Source organism: Boleophthalmus pectinirostris, unplaced genomic scaffold (genome assembly GCF_026225935.1).
Source record: "Boleophthalmus pectinirostris isolate CB_2022bp ecotype Guang Dong unplaced genomic scaffold, ASM2622593v1 HiC_scaffold_8, whole genome shotgun sequence".
Lineage (NCBI taxonomy): Eukaryota > Metazoa > Chordata > Actinopteri > Gobiiformes > Gobiidae > Boleophthalmus > Boleophthalmus pectinirostris.
In genome coordinates this window covers 26,568,278-26,582,973 of record NW_026571515.1, presented here as the reverse complement: position 1 = coordinate 26,582,973, position 14,696 = coordinate 26,568,278, and the positions used below count along the sequence as shown (strand labels likewise).

Below are 14,696 nucleotides of genomic sequence, written 5' to 3'. Positions count from 1 at the left end.
TCATTATGTATATATGCAACCATAATCCTTTTAGACAAACTATTCACCTCACCCAGTATGTGTCAAATCAAGAAGCACTGTGGTGCCATGGTGCTACTGTCTTAATTTTCTCCCACAGTCTAAATACATGCTCACCAAATGAAACAGAATATCAGATTAATTGATTGTATGATATAGGTGATAATACAGATTAAAAAAACAAAAACACAGTATATTAAAAAAGTAAATTCATTCATTCATATAATGATCACTTGTGCCTCCATAGTCTGCTCAGATTTCTCATGGAAATGCTTCGTACTGTCAGTTGTGGTACTTTTAAAATATTTTTATAATTAAAAATATTATTGTTGCAACAAGATATTTAGGTTAAAATCGTCTGTAAATTTGTTTTATATTTTTATTAGCCTACAAAAACTACATAGTTGTCAAACTGTCTCACCAATAATGTCATGTCTTGCTTTTGTTACTACATGTGCGGTGAAGTGTCAGTCCACAGTAGTAATTGTGATCTATGTGTAGTAGTAATCTGAGTTGGTGCCTTGGGGCTGTGATCTGCCTATACAAAGCCTTTAAGACACAAGGAACAGTACACCTCAGCTCTCTCTTTGTGGGTGCTCGCATAATGGACAGGAAAGACTACATGAATATACATATCATGGAGATTATCAGACTGGGATAATTGTAATGGGATATTTAGGTTAAGACTCTGTGCTATTCTTTCAGGTCAGGCAGCCTTTGAATTCCTGAACAGTTTATGTTGATATAGACTGTTCAAGGAACTGTATGTAGCCTGGACTTTTACTGTTTTAAAAAGGTTTTACAATCACATATGAACCTGGATTGCCAGTGCCTAAACCTATAGAGGACACATACATGTTTTCCTCAGTATATGGAGTATCAGTATGTGCCTCATGAAAGCTTAAAGTTCAGAGCCTCCAGAATTTCCACCCCGAGCTGCAGAGGTTGCATGGGCACTCATTAATAACTTGCTGCAGGTGCTGTGGTCCTTGGACGCATCCTTTAAGGGTTAAACCAACATGGATTTCTACGTTGAAAATGGCAACCCAAATGAGAGGCTTATTTTGCTCTCTAACTGGATAGTAGTCTTGAGAACCAAGACATCAAATAATAATATAAATAAATGGGACTTACCACAGCAAAACCTTGATTTTTAGGTTTCACTGGACAAATGCTATCATGAAATGTTTACCCCACAATAGTTTTTATTTTATCTACGGCTTCATCACATCCTGAAACTACAAAATATTATCTTTTCTATCTTAACTGACATTTATACCCTAGAAAGTCAAAACCATTGTTTATTTAAAAAACATTAGCTTTTAGATCTGATGTCAGTTAATCACTAAATATCTGTTATGGTTTATTGAATTTTGCCTCTATTACGGAATTTTGGACATGACATGGCATGGAAAACCCAACTTTAAAACCGTCTTTCAATAACCTTTTCATCTGTTTGTCTATGTTTGTCCTGTTATCTTTCAATATCTTGAATAGCGCTATACAAGATATTAAAGGGACTATATTTAATCTAATGTTTCAGAGATTCACAAATGAGGACCACTTGGCTGTGCACAAACACAAACATGAGATGACGCTGAAGTTTGGACCAGCCCGGACTGACTCCGTCATCATTGCAGGTTAGTTTGAATCTTCCTGTTGCTTATCTTTACAGACGCTATGTCACGGTTGCACTCACCACAGGCCTGTAAAAGCAGAAGATGCAAACATGAGTTTCTATATTGGATGTTGAGTGTGATCCATGTGTGAAAACATTATTTTGAATAGTTAGCATCTCACTGTTGTTTCCGTTTGCCAGACCAGACACCTACTCCCACTCGCTTCCTAAAGAACTGTGAAGAGGTCGGGCTGTTCAATGAGCTGGCCTCTTCCTTTGATCATGACGAAGATGACAAGAAAGCCAAAAACACTGTAAGTTTGTGGCTAGTTTTGTTCAGAAAAAAATACATTCGTTTTTACTTCCTCCTTTGGGTTAAATGAGGTAATAACAGTATTTTCTAACTCTCCTTGAATCTCCATGAATGTGCTTTTTGATGAGAATGGGCTATACATTAATACACAAACCTCAGCGTTTGGATTAAATAATGTAAATGTACGTGTATGAATGTGCTAGATAAGACATATTTCACCAGTTTCAGAGGAGAAGGACATAAGCCATGTCTGCTGCTGTGAACTGCACAATCAGATTAGTACATACCACACAAGGGTTTAAGAAAACAAATTACTAACTAAATTGATGTTGTAGTCACTTAGGATGTAGAAGTAGTGCCCATTTCCCTTTTAAAGTTGATGGTGGTTCGTACGGTGTTAGTTTTGACTAAAGAATTTAAGTGTTTTTTTCTTACAGCAGCCATCTTCAAACTCTGGTGCAGTGGACATGACTCTGCAGACACCTTCAGAAGTCAAGGTGAAGGAGGAACTGCCTGTGGAGGTGGACTCCTCGCCGCCCTGCAGTCCTCAGTCCATCTCTCCAAAACCAGACAACCAGAGAGAGTCATATGCTAAACCTAAGGTCTTATTATATATGCTATACTTATTTCATCACCTGCTATTATATTGCAAAATTTACTATGAACTATTAATGGACTTAAAATCGTTCTCACACATCATTAATTTAGTTGTATTTTGAGGATTTCATATTTGAGATATTTTTTTATTGTTCTGTATTGGCAGTTAGTTTATTAGTTAAATTAATAAGTTAATAATAGTAATATGATAATAATAAGTAATCACTGAAACAACAGGGAAAAAAACATAATATGTTTATAATGGATAACTTCTGATTCCTTTTTATTTATTTTTGTGCCCAGGACACACCTCCCAGGAGTTCAGCTCCCACCCCAACGATAGTGAGGCCCGGATCACTGCCACTCCACCTGGGCTTCGATGCCCTTCACCCCACCATGCCCTCACCGACCTCTGTCATCACACAGGCCCCGCCCTCAAATCGAACTCTAGGGTAAGAGAAATCTTAATTTACTGTACCAATGATTGGATTAGTGGCTGAAGGCTCAGTCTTTTGATGTTTTTTATTATTTATTTTTTTTTTATTGTTTTTTTTTTATTGTATTGTTTTTTAAATGTTAATTTGCTTCATTCTGTTATTTATACTACAATTCAAATTGTATCAAATTTAGCAAGCTATATAATGCCTTAGACATATATAATGTCTTTCTGAAAAAGAAGCTGTATGTTATATTTTTTTTGTGTAGATCTCCCACCAGCCATTATCCCATGATGATGCTGCCCACTGGTCAAGCAGTGCCTGTACTGCCTGGCCCTGTGCCGATTCCCTCAGTTATTAATGTAAGACACACAATATTTCACACCAGCCAGTGCTGTAATAAAGTAAAACAGTAATAACCATAAATTCACTATTGTGTTGTGTTGTGTCGCTCAGCTTGCTCGACCCATGTGCATGGTACCCAACATTCCTGGAATCCCTGGACCTCCTCTAGGGGGCAGCAGCTCTGGCTCCAACTCACCCTCCGGCTACAGCATCCACTCAGAGGCCAAGATGGTCAGCTCCTGATTAGTCCTCTATATTTATCCTGTTATCTGCTCCCTTTATCTCCTCTGTCGGCCCTGCACTCTTCTGCACACTTCTCTACTCATATGACTTTTTATTGCAGTAACCTGCAGTTTATTTAACTCTTTACTCTGTGCCACCCTTACACTGAATCTCTGATATAGTGCTGTTAGCAGCTCTGCAGGACTGCTACAGTTTTTCAGATAAAACCTGAAAGCTCTTTGTGTTGAGTCCAGTCACTTCATTTGTTTCTGCTGTGTGCAGGGATTACCCAAGTGTTTAAGTTGACCTTGTGCAAAAGCGTTTGGTTACATTCATATTTAGCTCTAACTTTTCTTTGGTTTTATTATTGCTGCCACCAGGTCATTATTACTGTGGTGACTTGACTTAACATCAGCTGCACTGCAGTGTTTTATTATAGAAGGATAGACCAAAGGAGTGTGCTGTTTAATACAAAAAGTGTCATTGATTATAATATACTGCTTTTCAGCGGCTAAAGGCGGCACTGTCCCAGCAGAGTCCTTCAGGACACAGTATGGGAGTGATGGCTTTGGGCAGCAGTCCCATGGTGCCTCAGAGGGCAGAGCAGAGTCAGCTGCTGGTCCAGCATCCAGATGCCCCCTCTCCAGCACAACCTCAGGTAGCCCCAGACTGTGACTCAAACTTCCTTTTATCTTCCTCCTCTCACTATATAACCATGTTTTTCTCCAAACACGGTCCTGTCTTTCTTCAGGTGTCTCCTGCTCAGCCCACCGGGGGGCGCCGGCGGCGGACGGCTGACGATGACCCAGACGAGAGAAGGCAGCGTTTCCTGGAGAGAAACCGCGCTGCAGCATCGCGCTGCAGACAGAAACGCAAACTGTGGGTCAGCTCTCTGGAGAAGAAGGCAGAGGAGCTCAGCTCTTTGAACGTGTCTCTGTCGGTGAGTTAGGCACAGAGTCCACAAACTTATCCAAGTCAGAAAGAAGTCAGAGCAATATCTAACAACATCTTTTATTTAACATTCTTTGTTCTCCTTCAGTTTCAACTCATTAGTCTTTTACTATAGTAAAAATGTTGCTAAAAGGATTTTAATTTGCACTCATTTGCTTATTTTCTTTTCCATCAAACCAGAATGAAGTGTCCCTGTTGCGAAACGAAGTGGCTCATTTAAAGCAGCTGCTGCTGGCCCACAAGGACTGCCCTGTGACCACGCTTCAGAAGAAGACGGCCTACTTAGGTGCTACTTTAATTCGGTTTGCATTATTGTGTTTCTGTGTTTGAGGATGTTTCCCAGATTTTTGTCAACAAAATAACGTTTTGTATGTATTTTTCTCACTGGTAGCAGTTGAGGAGAGCCTTAAGGACAGTTCAGAGCCCACAGGATCTCCTGCCCCAGTGATCCAGCACAGCTCACTGGCACCTAGCCCGTCAACCCACAACGGGCTGAGCTCCAGAGCCGCGGCGGAGGCCATGGCCATGTCCGTGCTGGCGGGAATGGGGCAGCAGCAGCACCGCGAGAGTGCCGCCTCCCATATCATCATGGCTGCACAGTCCCAGTCTGCTGCCAGATGATGAGCACTGCCCCTATGGCCCTGCCTGGGCTGGTCCCTCATGGAAACAGAGCTGAGGACTGCTAAGCGACTTCTCCCTGCCCCCCGGCCTGCTCTGTCCCATGGGGGGTCATCCCGCTGTGGGCCGCTCAGTAGCAGCCTTCTGGTAACGGACTGACACTTAGAGAGCGCCTGTTCACTCTGCGATAAACTACAGGGGCTGGACTCCAACCTTCACCTGATTCCCTTTGTCTGTCCTCCTCCTCTGTCCAAATGACTCCTCACTGGACTGCATTGTATTGAGTGTACTGCCGTTACTACATACTGTGTGGAGCAATACGTCATTTATGATCAAATAACACACCAAGCAATGTATAGAGGGCTTTTTAATGTGCCTTTGTTCAGCCTTAACATCTATTACTGTCATAGTATTTTAAAATAAATGAAAACTGTTCTGTGCAACACATTAATTGTGTGTAACTCATAACATAGCATAGACTTATTTCTGACTAGTTTTTTTGCTTTCATGTAACCTTTCTAAAGTTGGTTATAAAACTTGATGAAATTTGTGCAGCTATGTTTTAGTTAACAGGCACATCTTTACATAGAAGGGAACACCTTCTTCCTTTGCTTCAAAATCTGTTTGGTAAAATTATTTCATTATTTGATTTTGCATGTTGCCCAACACTTAATATACCTTTTATTTTTACATTTCCAATGATGGTTATATATTCTTGCTGCTTGCATTGAACCCTACTTGGCTCTCCACCAAACACAACCTAAGCCATAGACCTAATCCTCCAAAGACTGCCCGGTGCATGTATGAAAGCAGAGAGTAAAATGTAACCATTAGATTTGTAAATCAGAGGTTTCAGTGTCATGCAGCTGTATGCAGTTACACAAACTCCCTAAGTCAGGTCTCTATTGCCTTAAATGTCCATTTGTGCCTAAAGCATCCCATTTAACTTTAGCCAGAGCCTTAAAATACAGACACTTGTGTCCTCTGCTGGAGAGACCTAGAACGACAGCAGATTGAGCCAGTTGGGAATAAGTAATACTTTTAGATTCCACCAATGTGTTTATGCATTTCTCAGTCAAGAACCCTGTTCTGTTTTGTTCTTGCCAACTGTTCCTTGTTATTCTGATAAATTATAAATGTGATAAACATCTGTCCATAAAAGGGCATGTCATGATGCACTAATGAAATGCATTATATTTGTCTATTGTGTATTTACCTCTGTATCTTGTATGTGAGCTGTATACATGGATGGGAATTTGCTTATTAACTTTATAAACTAACCTTTGATAAAAGCAGTGGTGACCCCAATCTTGTATAGGGATGTTGGCAGTATATTAGGCTTGTGTCCCATAGGTGACTGTCATATAAAATGAACATTTGAGACATTTTAATCTGTTTTATGTAACTGTCTGGCACCTTTTGTCTTGTTTTATTAGATTGATTTGCTTTCTCCCATGTGCTACATATCCCTTGTGATACATATAATGTTTTCTCAAATTTTTTAACATCTAAAAGCAAAGTTTCTAGACAGTCCCTGTTTAACTTATTTTAATTGGCCAGTTCTTACATTTTGGCATATTTTAACTAGAATGTTGTGAAAAGAAAAAAAGTGCAGCTTGTGCAGTTGCAGTTGTAGCGTATTAGTGTTCTTTCACACTCCCTGATGGACTGATGATGACTTTAACATGTTATTGTACTGTACATATCTGTACTATATGAATATATTTACTTTTGATGCATGTCCAAGTGGATTAATATGAACACTTACAGTGCTGCAGTTTTAAAGTAACTACATAATAAAATCCTATATTTGTGTTTCTTCTGAGTGTCATGTTGTAGAAGACATACAGGTTAAGGTTATTTTATTGCTGACTCTTTTAAAGGGGCACTATGTAAGTTTTAGGTGGATGTTTTTTTGTTTTTTTCAATGACAGGTGTTTAATTGCTCAGAAAGACCTTAAATAACATGCATTATTAAGAATGGGGTTGCTTCTGGAGCTGTGACATCTAGCTTAAAGCCATACTGTGGAATAACTAGACAAAAAAAAAAAAAAAACATCTCCATGGAGACCAGCGGGTGACTGAATCTTGACCAGAATATTACATATTGCAACTTTAAGCAAAGTGTAGATAGAAGGAACAGTATAAAGGTATATGCAAAAAAAAAACCAAAACCAAAAAAAAAAAAAAAAAAACTAATTCTGAAGGTTTTTATATATATATTTGGCTGACCTTTCTCAGGTAATACTATGTACATAAGTACTAGGTATGTGGTATGATTTTTCCACTGTCCAAATGACTCCTCACTGCACTGCATGGTATTGAGTGTACTGCAGTTACTACATACTGTGTGGAGCAATACGTCATTTATGATCAAATAACACACAAAGCAATGTATATAGGGCTTTTAATGTGCCTTTGTTCAGCCTTAACCTCTATTACTATCATAGTATTTTAATATGAATTAACCGGCTGAACCTTGACCAGAATATTAAATATTGAGGAATAGTGTAAAGGTCTATGCAAAAAAAATAAAAAAAAAAAATAATTATAATATAATTATATTATTATATTATTATAATTATATATTTAATATATTTTGTCCTTTTCTCAAACTTTTTCACAGGAGTATTAACCATAGATATCATTTTGTTGAACTGTGCTGTGCTTCCGCCAGCTCGCCGACAGGGGGGGCTGCAGTTGAGCTTGTGTGGTAAGACGAGTGCAGTCACGTGACCGCGGTCGTCGGCTGTGGTGAGTGTTCCCATTATGGCGGAGGGGCAAGCCGTGCGGATGGACTGTCTCTCCCACTCTCATGCCTGGGTTGTGTCGTGAGGGAGGGCGTTTTTATTTTTTATTTTTACACATTTCCCACCAAGAACACAGCCCCTTCTGACCCGGACGGGAGAGGCGTTTATCGGTTCGGCCATGGCGGATCGCGGCGTGGATTTGTCCGCCCTGCCAAAAGAGGTTAGGGACCAATTGGCGGAGTTGGACCTGGAGCTGTCTGAAGGTAAAGGAGGGGAGGGGGATGCTAGATCTAGCGTTGAATCTCAGCTGTCTGGGCTCACCGGCTTACACTAAATCAACACTTTTATTTATGTGATTTTCCTTTGTGCACATTTCAGTAAGGGCACACGTCAGACTGAAAGACCTAGCTTATTCTTTGCTAATACAGGATGTGTGCAAAAGAGCTAGCAGAGCATGACAAGCAGCATTGTACAGGCTTAGATCCTTGCCTTTGTTTTTCCTCTAGCTTGTGTCTTGGCTTTTGTTTTTTTAAACGCACATTTAACGGCACTTTCCTTTGTTAGATACGAAAGATTAACGTGGATTTCTTGTCTAGACCAAGACTTTACTGGGTGTATGGTTTGACAGACTAAAATGGCCAGAGGCAGGGTCTTGCTATCAGAGTTTGACCCTTCTCCTGTCATCACGGGCATGTTAGCCTCATATAGAGTGAATAGGTTTCATACTGGGGTCGCTTATTTGACACGGCTCTTGTCCAGTACATGACTTCAGTGCTCGGGTTAATGTGAATAGATTGAATGATTGCTGTGTAAGTGACTCATTGTGACTAATTATGAGATAAAATGGACACTCATCTGGTCTGCTGTTGTACCAAGGTGTAGGCTGGTATGAAATGCAGCCGCTGGTAACATTGTAAAGCACACTGTTTGGCCTCAGTGATAAGAATGGTTACTAAGGTGTACACTGTTAAGCCTGTTATTACTGTAATTAATATGTAGAACAATCTGGGCTGCTTATTAAGTCAGTGCATTAGCCAAATTCTCACAGTCTTTCTCTTGAATTATCTAGTTTGTCAGTCATCAGTTATCTTTTTATGTGAGGTATCTTTAATAAGCAATAGCATGTGTACTAACCACATTTGACAACAGGTGACTTGACAGATGCAAAACCAAGGCAATTCAAACTGCCTGAGACATTTGCAATGTGGACAAGATGTTCACATTACATGTATTACATTGTTGGCTCAAGTAACAGACTAGTAATGTACAGTGAGAGCCACCATAAAAACCATCAACAGACATCATGGTTTGTCCACCTCTTGCATTTTTAATACAGGTTATTTAGGTACAGCCCTGGGGTGGATAATACTGATAAAAATGTATATGTCTCAGTATTTTTTTGATAATTATATTCAAATGGTATTCTGGTAATCCATCAAACATGCTAAAAGTGTCTGTAAAGGTCTTGGTTCTTGTTAGAGAGATTACACTGCTCTCTCTCAATTCAGGTCAAGTGTGTGGTTTTAGTGATGTGGCAAATGTGATGTCAGTGTGTCATGTCTGTGTGACTTACAATATGATGAATTGCTATATCTCAATACTTTCTGGTGTTCAGAATGTAATCAGTGCAGAAGAAATTGTTGTTAAACATTTTATATCTTAATGCTTTGCAGGCATCTCTACAGTAAGGATGCACCGATACCATACAGGTATTGGATATTGGCACTGATATTGAATATTTTGGTGGATCGGATTTTGGTCTCAAGATATCAGTTCAGCTGATACCCCATTTTGGGCTGTATACTAGTGTAATAAGACAATTTATTGGCCAATGTTGCCCCAAAACATCTTATAACATTAAACTTTTCACTGAGCTGTTCTGTCGTTGATTGAAATGATAAATAACAAAGCATATTTGGATATATTTTTAACCATACACTGTTTGTGCATGGGATTGTGTATTAATATCGGGGATCGGTAGATGCTCAAAGCCAAAGAATCGACATTGCTGTCCGAACTGAAAAAGCTGGATTAGTGCATCTCTACTCTACAGTATCATTTCCTCCTCTCAATTTTACTACAAATATTGTATCAGCACCAGAGAAAGTCTGTGATATTATGCTTTGAGCTTTAGATACAACTTCATCCCTTCAACTCCTCTATGTAGGGTATTGTTCCCAGGAAGATCATTAAGAACAAATTTCTTTTTACAACTTTTACCTGGGTCTTTCTTATGCCCTTCAGATAAGATGCCACCCTTTTAACAAATGTGATGGATGTGTCTATTTGCTGTGTTCACAAATGTTGGTTATTCCCTGAAGTGGAGCTCAGTGCAGTCCCACCCCTTCAGAGCGAGCAGCTGCGGGCCCCTCCTGTGTGACCACTCAGCAGCGCTTCAGTGGCAGCTCTGCGACACCTGGGCCACATTCCTCACACTGAGCAGACAAATCCAATCACTCTGAGCCCTGACTGCGCAGTGATGATGATCTGCTGCGTTTGTCATTCAACAAATGACCCTCGTGATGCGCTGAAAAGGCTAATGGCCAATGTCTCTGGTTGGACGGTGCTACACTGAGACTGGTGGCAAGAAAAATACAGGATGTCCAAATAGTGTCATAACAGTACTATAATTTCAAACTATATTTTTATACTGATACCACAATGATAATTGTATACAACAACTCTTTAGACAGCAGAATCTGATTTTCAACATTAAATCATAGTACTTTCTTTTATGTTACCATACGGTCTTATTTCTGTTTAATCCCTCAATCGTACAGGTAATTTCCATAGTGGTCCATGGGTGTATACAAGACTATAGGTCTTATACTTGTTGTGCTACAGCTCAAGTCAAGATCATTCTAAAGCTATTCAGGAAAGGCACATTTCTGCCCTGTGGATGTGACTTTTGTAGAATTGATATTTGCCCAAATTAGTTATGGTACTAGTTTTAATGTCAATATCTGATTTTCAATAGTTTTGACAACCCTATGTTGAAATCTTCTCTCAGATTAAGATGTTGGGGTATCTTCTTGCAATATATATCTTTGGGATGCTGATGGTTAAGATAAACCTTAAAAATATAGCCAGTTTTTCAGTGTATATGCCATTTTAAAATCAATGGTGTTAGTGTGAACATGAGAGTAGTAGATGCCAGTGTCTGTGGAAACGTCTCTCTCTCCTCCCCCATGGACACGTGTTTGACTGTCAATACTCCTGTCATGTGTTATGACATTCCAAGCAGTTCACTACTTTAAGGTATGTTGCAATAAGTTGTATGCATCAGTAAATGTTTTTCTGGTGATATGAAAAGTAATTTTATGTTCTTCTGAAATGCTGCTCTGTTATTTCTGAGCTTAATGAATATCTTTTTGCATTTGCTTATGTTTAAGCATCATATTGTATTGTCACAGTGCATACAGTAGTTCATGTATCCACTTAAGTCTCCCTTTCACTGCTGTTTTACCTCAGGCCTCAAGTCCATAACTGCCCGCTCCTCACAGCGAGTGGAGATGCTTGTTGTTGCGTTGCTCGGATCAGAACAGAAGCCTGCCAAATGGCCTCTTAAACACAGGCGAGTTGTGCGAGCCCCCGGTGACCATGGGGACACAATGAGGAGCTTTGAGCTGGTCTGGACCGCTTTAGTCATTTAGGCCATTCATTTGAACCAGCGCTTTGTGTTTGGGCCTCTGAAGGAAGAGAGGGAGGGGCCTGGGTTTGACGGGTCCGATGTGACGAAGGTGATGTCGTGTGGAGTGTACAGGGCTACCCTCTGCTGGGACAGGGGGTCAAAGGTCATGTCCATGGTGCTACTTTAATGGGAATTTAATGTTGACATCTCAGGACTGTAAACACAATCCTGATGATGGGACGGCTGTAACCAGGATTTCAGTGGCTGTTTCTGTAGAGTCTATACAGTGTTATATTGATTTTTATAGGTTTTTCCATAGAGGGGAAGAATGAGATACATTATAAATTAGATTTGTGTGTATTGTTTAAAATCAGTGTTCAGTTCATAGTTCACATTTGAAATGTATTTAGAAGCAATAATATTTGAGAGAAGACCGAAATACAAACCGTTATACAAGAATTCCCATGCAATTCAGAACATGTTTGTAGAGATCTAAAATACTAAGTTGTAACATGTTTTCCATTAAAAAAAATGTTATTGGTGACATTTTAATGCCTACAAAATTGTATAATTTGCATTTTAATAATTGTATCATATTGTGATTTTGATACAGTTTTGATAAAATTCCAATATACTGTACACTGCAGCCCTGTTATAAAATGGATGTATTTTGTATTTCCCCTAATTTTCCTCATGCTAAATTGGTTAAGTTGAGTTTAAGTCTTTAAACACTCACTGCCATGAGATATTGCACTGCCCCAAACCTGACCTTTTTTTCTGTTTGTTCACAAATTAAAACGGGCTTCAGCTGAAACCTCCCATCCCTCAGGCACTACACGCCTGTAATTTCACGAGACCCAGCAAAACAAGCAGTATAAAACATATCTCCTTAGTCCATGCATTATTAATGAACAGGATAAGGAGCTGATGTTTTGGGTGGAGTTTTGACGAATATTTGTTCATATTTGGAGATGAACATGTAATGACTGTGGTTCACTTTAAAGACACTCTGATGAAGCAGTGTACTTCATGAGGTTATTAGTAATCAGTGCTTGGGTTTTTTAGGTCAGATATTTTATGGTATTCAGATGAGGTGTCTTATGGAATTTAATATACTTGCTCTCATCTGTAAATAATCAGTCAAGTAGGGATGGGCCCATATCACACTATTTTCTGATCTGTGTTATAACAGTGCTTACTCATCAAAAACATACCCAGAGTTGTGTTTTGTTTCATTCACACTTGTTTACCACACAAATCCTGCATATTTAGGCTGAGTTTTTCCTCTCAAACTGTTCCAGCTTGTTATGTCATATAGTAATACAGGAAGTGCTCCCTAAACCTTCACTAGAATCATTTGGATGATTTTAGACCTGGAATAGCGTACTCTCTACTGAACTAAAGGTAAAAGCTTTGGAGATGTCAACAGGCTAATAATAAAGTCTATAATTATGATTACACTGTTCAGAGGGCGCATTGTAAACAACTCCAGGAGTGGTCTAAACTAGGTTCACATTGCTTCTCTTTGAAAAGAGAGGATATTTTGTTCTTTGCTGAGGGGATTGTGATTTGATAATTGCACTAAAATAAATTGTGATTTCGAATAGACAGACGATATTTGGCAGCCATAACCTATTGGCTCTGAGCTACTGTAAGAATACATTCTCATATCACCCACTCCTCCACTCAAATGTATTTTTGTTAATGACTCCATTCATACAATTTATGATAATAAGAGCATAGCTCTTTGAACAATGACACTACTACACAAACATCCATGGCCTGTGAATAGTTTATTTAAAGCTTTAGTGCGAAGATCTAAATCTAAATCTGTGTCTACATTGGGATAAATCGAATAGAAGGAAACCAATCTTTTAGCTGAATGAGCCGTACATTTCCCTTTGGTCTTGGATTCTAAATCAAGTTTGATAAAAGATACATTCAATCAAATGACCACCACAGCTAATGCTTAATTAATTTGTTGTTTTTGTATTGGTCATGGTTATTGCAGACATTTTAAACTACAATGGAGATTACTGAAAAAAAAAGTGGAATTTGAATTTAGATTCTAACATTTCTTAGCATATCAGTTGTCATTGATATGCTTAGGGATTTTTAATCAAGCATAGAACAGAGTTCAGCTTTGGGAGGAAGTTTGTGTATTGAGTGACACGTATAAAAAGCTTGCATTGTTTATGTTCAGGAAATTAACATAGAAAGAGACATTTTAATTTGTTTTTAATAAAACAAAATATTACTGAATTGAAGTTAAATATTGCCAATCTCTATTTACAGTCTTCCTTGTGCCAATCAGATGTATTTTTTCATAATTTTCAGATCATCAAACTAAAAATAATGACAGGGGCTTGTTTGTATTTTTTATTGAGAAATCACAGTATATATCCATAGATATAGATTTACAGTCACTTTTTTTCATACAGAATCAAGATTTGTTCTTAGTGCATCTTTAAGAACAAATAGAACAATGTAACTTTTTGGTTGGGGGTCCGCCACCTGCTTATTTCCGTTGATATGTCAACGATCTGCCTGGAATGTTCCACAGTATAGCATTTATTCAATTACAAGTGCTTTCACAGCTCAAAAATACCTAGAAAAACAATATTCTGACTGTGAGTGGGGTTGCCTCTCCACAGATCTGACCTGTGACTTGGTCTTGGTTTGGTCTCCATGAAGATAGAAAGGTTTAACGCCATACTCTGAAACTTTCCAGACAAAGCAAGAACATCTCCACGGAGAAAAGCATTTGACAGACCCTCCACCAGAAAAGTTACACAATGCTACTTTAATGTAAGAGTTGCAACTTATTTAACCCTGGGTGTATTTGGTGAGGAGTTGCTTATTTGAAAGTGCTAATTGTCAAATATCTCTATACCATTCTTCTATTGTATTGTTCTCTCAGTAGGTCATCTCCAGATCTGGGAGAGCCAAAGCCTGAGGCCGAAGCAGATGGTTGGACAGTTCTGGCAAAGGTCTCCTCTGAGTGTCTGTGTCAGGACATGTTTGTCAATGTGAAAGTGAGTGTGAGTGGTGCTGTCCCCCCTCCAGGCCTGTAGGGGGCTGCATTATTTACATGTTATTTTTAAATATGAGACACCCGTTACCCAGTCTGTGTGGACGGGTACATCTCAATTTTATTCACTTCAAGATCTTAAATAATTCTGCACAATTAGGAAAG

At 39.0% G+C, this 14,696-nt stretch overlaps 2 protein-coding genes across 5 annotated transcripts in view; both read left to right on the top strand.

Moving 5' to 3' along the window:
• Positions 1 to 1,503: 1,503 nt before the first annotated feature.
• atf7a (activating transcription factor 7a) lies at positions 1,504 to 6,937 on the top strand. 4 transcript variants are annotated; one of them, XM_055166477.1, is made up of 10 exons: positions 1,504 to 1,658; positions 1,838 to 1,950; positions 2,387 to 2,551; positions 2,850 to 2,998; positions 3,252 to 3,345; positions 3,440 to 3,559; positions 4,059 to 4,208; positions 4,302 to 4,490; positions 4,682 to 4,787; positions 4,896 to 6,937. In XM_055166477.1, the coding sequence occupies exons 1-10, from the start codon at positions 1,553 to 1,555 to the stop codon at positions 5,120 to 5,122; spliced, it is 1,419 nt and encodes a 472-aa protein (XP_055022452.1). In that variant the 5' UTR covers positions 1,504 to 1,552; the 3' UTR covers positions 5,123 to 6,937. The 4 variants fall into 4 exon arrangements, with proteins under 4 accessions (XP_055022452.1, XP_055022450.1, XP_055022453.1 ...); XM_055166475.1 differs by having other exon boundaries at positions 4,893 to 6,937; XM_055166478.1 differs by having other exon boundaries at positions 4,682 to 4,803; positions 4,893 to 4,998.
• A 934-nt stretch (positions 6,938 to 7,871) lies between these two features.
• dip2ba (disco-interacting protein 2 homolog Ba) overlaps positions 7,872 to 14,696 on the top strand; it is a 40,061-nt gene continuing 33,236 nt past the window's right edge. The window contains exon 1 of the mRNA XM_020929823.2: positions 7,872 to 8,132. Coding sequence (XP_020785482.1) covers positions 8,048 to 8,132 — 85 coding nt within the window. The 5' untranslated portion in view covers positions 7,872 to 8,047. The remainder of the gene's footprint in view (positions 8,133 to 14,696) is intronic.

What these genes read in the sequence shown, in the direction of transcription:
- atf7a (XM_055166474.1), top strand. Translation starts at nt 1,553, where the DNA reads ATGTTTCAGAGATTCACAAATGAGGACCACTTGGCTGTGCACAAACAC. An exon ending in TGACTCCGTCATCATTGCAG is followed by an intron (nt 1,659 to 1,837) that starts GTTAGTTTGAAT and finishes TCCGTTTGCCAG; the next exon opens with ACCAGACACCTACTCCCACT. An exon ending in ACAAGAAAGCCAAAAACACT is followed by an intron (nt 1,951 to 2,386) that starts GTAAGTTTGTGG and finishes TTTTTCTTACAG; the next exon opens with CAGCCATCTTCAAACTCTGG.